We start from the raw sequence: 8,809 nt of genomic DNA on the forward strand, positions 1-8,809 counted from the left end.
CGGGTCAGACGGCCCTGCGGCGGAGGTGGCTGCCCGCCGAGCCCGGCTCCGCCGCTCCCGGTCCCGGAGAGGGGCCGCGGCCGCGGAGCAGCGAGGAGGTTCGGAGGGCGAAGCGCTGGGGACCGCCCGGCAGAGCCGGTGACGGGTCCACCCCCGCAACCTTTGGCCCGGGGTAAAATTCTCATGTTGGAAAATATCACCCCAAACAGACCCTTCAGGGGAAAGAAAGGTTTGAATTTAAAAAAAAAAAAAAAAAAAATTAGAATTTTAAAAATGTCAGAAATTCGTTGGAGCGCGGCAAGGGCGGGTGAAGCGGCTCTCGTTTGCAAAACAAAAGGAACCAAATTCGCTTTTCTACCTTGGCACCTTTCCCCTTGCCCTCCGCGGGAGCCCCTCCGCGCCCCGGCCGAGCCCCCCCGGCCCCGCGTCCCCCCGCAGCGCGGCCGGGGCCAGGGGCGCAGGCTGCGCGCCCGGGCGCGGATCGCTGCCCCGCATTAATCACCGGGGCGAGCAGCGGAGCCGGGGCCGGTGGCTCGTAATTAGGGAGCGTGTGCCGCCCGGATTATCTCGTTAGTTTATCAAGAAAACATTTATTATAATTAATTCTCGGACGGGGTAATTATTATTGAGCGAGGGCAGAGCAACTGGTAGCCGGGATCTATGCGGAGCGGGGGGGGAGCAGGAGGAGGGGGAAAGGTGACAGATTGCGGAGTGGAGCCGTTGCTCCGCGGGCTGCGGGGCGGCCCCGGGATGCGCGGCCGCGGCCGAGGGGCTCCGCGGGCGGCCGCGCCGGGCTGGCGCCTCGGCGGGATGCCGCCGGGTTTAACCGAACGGCTTTAGGGTTGCTTTTTTTGGGGGGAGGAGGTGTTTGCGCTTTTTTTTGTTGGTTTTTTTATGCTTTTTTTCCTTTTTTTTTTTTTTGTTTGTTTGTTTTTAATTTTTGTTCACTCGTTTTGAAGCGGGCAGCTACTCCCGCTTTGCTCTTCCGGGCGTCTTGCGCGGCGAACAGAGCGGTGGCCGAAGCCGCGCGGCCGCGGAGCGGGGCTACCCCCTCGGTAGAATCGTCCCCGTTCGGCCTCCCCCGGGGCAGTGATGCTAAAAGCGGGCCCCGACCCCGCGCACCCCGCGCTGGATGCGCGCTCCCTCCGCCGCTCGGCGCGTTTGTGCGCGGCAAATCCCTTCCCCGAGGGGAGAAGGGGAAACTCCGCGCCGCTCAGAACCCGCACCGACGGCGCTGGTGGAGGGTGTACCGGGGCCGGGGGGTCCCGCAGGAGCCCCCCGGCAGCGCTTGGCCCTCCCGGGGAGTCGGCTGGTCTGAAACACGGAGTTTTGGGGTGTTTCGGGAAGAAAGTTGCGCTGGAGTTTGTTTTCCCGACGGCCGCTGGGAATGGATGGAAGGGCGAGCTTTTGCTCTAAAAGATTTTTAAAAAATATTTTCTACGGGAAAAACAGCCTTAACCTTTTTAGGAGTCCCTGTTTGGCCCCTTGACGTCCATTTTTTTTTGGTGGAGCGGGTGTTTGGGTCCCCCTCAGACCCCGCTGCAGAGAGCCCGGTCCCGTCGGGGCAGCGAGAGGGGACCGGGGGAGCCCGAGAGGGGACCGGGGGAGCCGCTCGCCCGCCGGGGCTGTCCCGGGGCCGCTCGCCACCGAGGTGTTTGTTTAGCTTCAGCTCCGTCATCAAGAGTTTCTTGAAAGCCTAATAAATCTGTTACTTGCCTCCAAATCTAATTACCCGGAGTACTAATTAGGTGCAAATGGCCGGTGGAAATTACTGCAGACGTGGACTGATGGCGGGAGAGCAAAAAAGTTTGGCTCTTCCCGAGCGGGCATTTGAGCTCTGAAATGCAGCAACGTCGGGGGGAAGGGGAAAAGGGGGAGAGGGGGGAAGGTTTGAATGTTGCCCAAACCTGGGATAATTAAAGTCCTTGCAAGAGACTAGTGGAGAGATAGGTTTCTTGAATTGTTTCTTTGTTTCTCACCCTTGGGCTTTGTTATCTGCATTATTTATTTAGCCGAGGGGTTCTTTGTGTCTGCCAATGGCCCCAATCAAGTTTTGCTTGAGACAATTAGCCGGTGCCCGGCCGGGAATCCTATGCAAATGCCCCCGGCTGCCGTACAATGCGGGCAGTTGAAGGCATGGGGGGGTTTTGTTCGGGTAGTAATTACTGGCTGGGATGTGCCCCCCCCTTCCCTCCCCTCCTCGCCCTTTTTGGGGAGAGATGCGTTTATCTAGTCAGTCTCTCCCAGCTCCCAAATCCGGCTGGGGTCCGAGCTGGAGGATTGACGGGGGGAAGGCATCGGGGATAAAAGCGGGGGGGGGAGTGGGAGGCGGGGGGGGGCAGCGAGCTGGCCTGACTCCCCCTTCATCCCTCCATTGCTCCTTCCTCTCCCTCCTGCGCAGGCACCTGGCGGCCCCCCCACGCCCGACGGCTCCCCCAGGCACCGCCCGGGGCAGGCAGGGCGCTCGGCCGGCTCCCCCTCGCCCGGATTTCGGCCAACTCTCCTCCCCGCCACAACTTTAGCATGATGTCTTATCTTAAGCAACCACCTTATGCAGTCAATGGCCTGAGTCTCACAACCTCGGGCATGGATTTGTTGCATCCGTCCGTCGGTTACCCCGGTAAGCCACGTTTTTCTTCCCTCTTCCCTCCCCCTTTTTGCTCCACGGAGAAGCCGCTGGGATTTTGGAGGCACAACATGCGCAGGGATCACGCTGGCTTGGGTGGGTGAGGGCGTGGGGTCCCTCTGTCTCCCTTCTTCCTCACCCCCAACTTTTTATGGGTGAAAGGGGCTGCAAACAGGGGAGACCCCGATGCTGGGGATCGGGGCCAGATGCTCCAAACGCGTCCAGGGGAGATGCGGAGTTGGGATTGCCGCACTGTGGCGGCTGATCCTGGGAGTGCGGGTTCCCCGGGAGAAGAGAGGGAATGTGGGTGCCCACCCGGGGAGGGGACTGGAGGGAACACCGGGGTCTGAGGGGTCGCTGACTGACAGCCAGGGCCTCTGGCTCCGTTCGCAGCCACCCCGCGAAAGCAGCGGCGGGAGCGCACGACCTTCACCCGGGCGCAGCTGGATGTGCTGGAGGCTCTTTTCGCCAAGACCCGCTACCCCGACATCTTCATGCGGGAGGAGGTGGCCCTGAAAATCAACTTGCCCGAGTCCAGAGTGCAGGTAGGAAGCGGAGAGGCTCCGGAGAGCCCTGCCTGCCCTTCCCCTCCTTGCCGGCGTGAAGGGGTTGGACTGGCCTGTGCCTGACGGGGAGGGAGACGAGGGGACTGGTTTAGGGAATGGATTCAGTCCCGAAGCCAAATCAAGCCCTTGTGGGGTGAAGGAGGGTCGGAGATGGGTGGGGGTTCAGGGAGGGGCTGTAGTGGCATTTTGCATCCCCAGGGCTGGAGTGTGCCCCCCCTTCCTCCCCCTGCACTGAGGGGGTGTTATGCAGATCCTGGATCGCAGCTCTGAACCTTCCATACCCATCTCCAGCACCCCCAAATCCCAGCCTGCTCTGCATGCATTTGGGGGCCTTGCAGAAGCCACAAAGGATCCCCCCCCTTCACCACAATTGCAGAGCTGGGCCAGGTTGGGATCCCAGTTCACACCAGTACAGACTTTGTCCCCTTTGAGGGGACTTCGATGAGAGAGGGGCTCCCTCCACCAAGGCAGCCCCTCTCCTGGGGCTGGGCTGTGTCTCCTCTGCAGGAGCCTGCACGGACCCCATCCAGGCAGCATTTTGGAGGTGCTGCTGGCAGGGCAGGAGGGCGCTGCCCTCTCTGGGATCCAGAACACGCCAGCAGCAGGGGCAGGGCATCTCCAAAGCCATCCCTCCCACTTGCCTCCTGGTGAGGCTTCCCGAGGCTGTGTGGTGCCATGTTCCCCTGGAGCATGGTGGCTGGGATTGGGATACCCCCATGCCAAGCCCCATCCTCCTCTCCACAAAACCTCCCCAGAGCCGGCCCCCTTGGGCCTGGCTAAGGGGGGGTGAGATGGGCTGAGGGGCCAACTCTGGCCGAGGGGGTGAGAGCAGAGAGCCTGTTTGGAGGGTAAATGAGACATTTTTACCCCCCCTCCCCATCCCCTACCTCTGCTTCCCTAATTGTGCCCTCCTTTTCTGATGTTCTATTGTTTCTAATTAAGGGCTCGACTTCAATAGGCCTTAAACAGTGATTCCTGGGGGTCCCTGGCCGGCAAACAGCAAAGAGGGAATGCTTCCCCCTCTCCCCTAAAAGTGACCTTATTAAGAATTTGATTTGTGATTTCCACTTGTTATTACTGCTGATGATCTCAGGGAGGGGGAGCCCCGGAGCTTTTCTTTGCAGCAGCCTGCAACCCTCCGCTCTTGGGGGACAGTTTTAGGTCTCTCCCCGGTGAGGTCTCTCTGCCATCGTTTCTTTCCCACCTTGGGTTTGCCCGTGTATCCCTAACCCCAGGCTTTTTCTCTCTCCCTCCCCTGTGTCTCTGTCTCAAGGTGTGGTTTAAAAACCGCCGAGCCAAGTGCCGGCAGCAGCAGCAGCAGCAGCAGAACGGGGGCCAGAACAAGGTGCGGCCAGCTAAAAAGAAGAATTCGCCAGCCCGGGAAGTGAGTTCGGAGAGTGGGACCAGCGGGCAGTTCACTCCCCCCTCCAGCACCTCAGTCCCCACCATTTCCAGCAGCAGTGCCCCCGTGTCCATCTGGAGCCCGGCGTCCATCTCCCCGCTCTCAGACCCCCTGTCCACCTCTTCCTCCTGCATGCAGAGATCCTATCCCATGACCTACACCCAGGCATCAGGCTACAGCCAAGGATACGCTGGCTCGACCTCCTATTTCGGAGGGATGGACTGTGGATCTTACTTGACCCCTATGCACCACCAGCTCCCAGGGCCAGGGGCCACCCTGAGTCCCATGGGTGCCAACGCGGTCACCAGCCACCTCAACCAGTCTCCAGCCTCCCTCTCCACCCAGGGCTACGGAGCCTCCAGTTTGGGCTTTAACTCCACCACCGATTGCTTGGATTATAAAGACCAAACCGCCTCCTGGAAGTTAAACTTCAATGCTGACTGCTTGGATTATAAGGACCAGACATCGTCATGGAAGTTCCAGGTTTTGTGAAGAACCTTTGTGATACCGAGAGAAATCGTGACGAGAACGAACAGGCTGGGCTGAGCGCTCCAGTTTTAGTCAGGTCTTGGTTAAATTAAAGAGAAAATTAACTCCATGGACAAACAAACGAACAAAAAAACCGACGGCAACAAGAGGGGGACAGTGTTGGTGTGATCCCGTTCAGACTCATCTCCTGCTCAGACGCTCTGGAAAAGGAATAATAAAGAGGAAAAACGGAGGAGGAAGGCCTTAAACGGACAGATCATCTAGTGAGCAGAAACCAGACAGACCCATCTGTGTTCTTTCTAGTTTTAGGCAATTGTTGGGTTTCTTTGTTTGGAAGAGGTGGGAGATCGTCCCACCTACGGGCCAGTTTTAAAAAAAAAAAAAAAAAAAAAAAAAAAAAAAAAAAAGAGAGTCTAGGTTTTTATTTCTTTTTTTGTGTGTGCGTGGAAAGATGATCCTTCACCCAGAGGTTTCCAATGTGTTAGCCAACCCTCGGTTAAAATATTCAGAATGGACAACATCTCTCTTTTTCTCCCTCTTTTTGTCCCTCCCTCTTTCTTTCTCTCTCGAGCTCATCCAACTGTTTCATGCCCAACTTGCTGAAGTTGGCACCCGGAGAACTTGGTTCAGGGCTGTGTGGGTTGTGTGACTGATTGTCCTAGCTGCACTACTTTATTTAAAGATTAAGAAAAAAAAAGATAATGTTCATAAGGAGTCAATATGTAGTTTTTAAGAGACAATCAGTGTGTGTCTTATATAAATGGTACATCTGTGGTTTTTAATCTGTGCTAGACTTCAAAACTGTGATCTCCTGTATTGTATGCAACTATGAACTCTGCACCAGCGGGAGTTCTGCTGTGATTTAAATAGGTTATAATTATAAGTGAAATTCAGAGCAACTGAGTTACCTATTATCATCTTTTAAAAAAAAATAATTAAAAATATATATTTAAAAAAATAATAAAAAAGAAAAAAAAGAAAAACGCAAAAAACACGATCGCCTTTCACCCGAGGTGAACTGCACTGAAACTTTTTACAACAAACTGTCTCTGAATGAAAGAGGAAAGACCGAAAATACCCCACCCGAGGACATTTAACTCCTCTGGAGCTCACTTACTGCTGGCCACGCCGGCAGTAACCGTCAAATCCAACAGGACTTTGGGCAGTTGCTCTGACCTGGATGAATTTAAACCAAGAAATTCATTGTCGTTTATGCTTGCAGATGTTAACTGAAAAAAAAAAGAAAAAAAAAAAAGATATATATGCATAAACCTTTTTTTCCTGGATTTGGCAGATATGTATAATTATATTAAAATGGTTCTAGCACACCTGATGGTTGTCTTCCATTTTAATCGCAGCCGGCGAGTGACGGAGAAGGGGCGATGCCGTCCTCGGGTGCAGCCGGGCACAGGGGACCAGGAGGGTCTGGCTGCTTCTGCAGGGCTGAGACAAAAGGGGTTCTGCTGGCAGCTCCCCGAGGTGAAGGAAGCAAAATCAAGGAGGGGCGTTATTTTATTTTTGAAATTTTTAATCAAAAAACTTTCCTTACAAGCAGATCTTGGATAATGTGACTTTTCCCACCCCAGCTTGGCCAAATCTCTGCGTGGGGAGGGATGGGTGCGTTTGCTCTGTGGCTTCCCAGGAGACGGAGTCCCCAGTTGTGTGTTTGGGGAAAGCCCTAAACTTTCCAGGCAGGAGAAGGGGGAAACTGGATCAGGCAGGATGCTCTGAGCAGAGGTGCTGGGGAAGGAGAGGGACAAGTGTTTGAGCTACAACCTCACAAGCTGAAGCTACAGTGCCCCAGGGTGCAGGATCAGGCCCTTCTCAAGCATCCCTGCTCTTGGTGGCTCTTTCTCTGTCCTTCTCCCTCTTTCTCCCTCTCTCCTTCCCGCGTGCAGCGCTGGGGCTGCTGGAGCCCTGAACTCGGGCTGGATTTAGAGCAGCAAAAAAAATGGACCTCTGGAAAGAGAGAGTTCCCTGTCACCGGCTGTCCCTCAGGGCTTGAGCACCCTGTGAGTCACCCAGGGCCACCAGCACCACGCCTTGGTCCCCAGGACTGGGGAGCACAAGCGATGACACAGCCATGGTGCCTCTCCAGCCATCCCTGGACTCTGCACCCCAGCATCCCAAACTGCCCCTTCCACGGGCACCACCAAACCGCTCCTTCCTGCAGTGCCATTTTTGTCCCCCGCCACCACAAACAGAGAGCAGCCTTCAAAATAAACAGCTCTGAGTGCAGGCGAGGTTTTGTGCTGCCTCACGTTAGTGTGTGTCGCTCGGTGATTTTCTCATTTCTTTTTTTGTACCGGGAGGATCCGTGCAGGGGAGGTTTGGGAAGTGCTAGCCACGTCCCTGCCGCCGGCATCTCCCAGGCAGCAGCGTGGAAAGTTTCATTTCTCCACCGATTTCAAATCAACAAAGTTTACTTCTCCCCTAAAAAAAACGTATTCAAGAAAAATATGCTCAAGAAAACCAAGTCCTTACTGAACTGGGGCACAGCATCCCACCTGCCTGGAAAAGCTCTTTGTTTCCTGAGCTTTTGATTATTAATTTTTTTAAAGCCTCTTTAAAACCTCTTTTTGCATTTAGCTTTCCCCATCTTATCTTTTACTTTTCTTTCCTGAGTATTTCCCTGTCTGTCAGGGATGAGCTCCTCCAGCTAGTGCTCGTTTTTATCAGAAAAAGCTAATTCATGGCAGGAGTTTCTCTGATTTTTCCCTGGCTTTTTGTACTTCCCACGTTTTCTCTCCCTGTTTGTTTCTGAGTTTAATTTAAATGGGCACATGCGTGGGCAAAGGGCAAAATCCCAAGGTGATCTGGCAAACGCAAAATATTCTGTAAAGAGTGTTTTAACTCCTTTTTAATTTTTAATGTTTTACATTTCCTGGTAGAATTCATTTCCTCTGAACTCAGGCTGCAGTAGGCAATCCTGGATCCAATAAAATCTGGGGAAAAGCTGGGGAGACCACAGCCCAGTGTAGTGTTGGAAAGCTGGATTTGAGGGCAAAGAGCTGATGAGGACGGTGTTTGATTTGAGGTGTCCTGCCCAGCCCCCCTAAATATACATACAAACAAGTCCTCTACCTGCTCTCCAATGTGGCATTTCCCAACGGAGGGGGGGAAAAATCCCTTAAATTGGAATAGCAGAAAAACAGGAGGGAAATCTGGACTGCAACCATAACAGAACTGCCTGGAATGCCGGTTCCAGCACCTCTGCCTGCTCCCCGCCTGCTCCCTGGTTGTCCTCGGCTCAGCCCCTCCTGCCCCTGCTCTGCTTCCTTGTCTGATTCCCTCTCCATTTGCCTGCACCCTGCCCAATGTTCCTTTCCACTCCCCACCAGCACCAGCCCACTCTTCCCAGAGCTCCCCAGTAACCAGAGCATCCCTGCTCCCACCCCAGCCCGAGCCAGCCCAGGGAGCCCCAAAACAGGGACAACTTTTGGGGTGTTGTATTTCCAGGAGGACCCTGGGGCTGGGGAGCACTGCCAGTTTCCAAGGAGACAGGGGAGATTTACTGGAAAAAAGCAGATTTAGGGACATGCAGTGGAGCTTCACCAACTGGTACTGAGTGGAGTGGCAAAGGAACACCCCAAACTCCCACTCACAACCCTGGCACTGCCTTTACCTGGGATTTGGGGGGGTGGGAGTAGAGCTGGGGGGTTGGAATGGGTTTGGATTTGGGAAGGTTAGAAAGAGAGGACAGGGAAGAGGGGCTGTGCTGGGGTG

The 8,809-nt window shown here is 54.7% G+C and overlaps 1 protein-coding gene across 2 annotated transcripts; it reads left to right on the plus strand.

Annotated features, from left to right (window-relative positions):
• Positions 1–2,523: 2,523 nt before the first annotated feature.
• Positions 2,524–5,086, plus strand: OTX2 (orthodenticle homeobox 2; the record flags this gene model as incomplete). Of its 2 annotated transcripts, none has more annotated exons than XM_082284141.1 (3): positions 2,524–2,620; positions 2,999–3,171; positions 4,466–5,086. In XM_082284141.1, the coding sequence occupies 3 exons, from the start codon at positions 2,524–2,526 to the stop codon at positions 5,084–5,086; spliced, it is 891 nt and encodes a 296-aa protein (XP_082140267.1). The 2 variants fall into 2 exon arrangements, with proteins under 2 accessions (XP_082140267.1, XP_082140268.1); XM_082284142.1 differs by having other exon boundaries at positions 3,020–3,171.
• Between the last annotated feature and the right edge of the window lie 3,723 nt (positions 5,087–8,809).

This window comes from Coloeus monedula (genome assembly GCF_965178545.1).
Source record: "Coloeus monedula genome assembly, chromosome: 6".
NCBI lineage: Eukaryota > Metazoa > Chordata > Aves > Passeriformes > Corvidae > Coloeus > Coloeus monedula.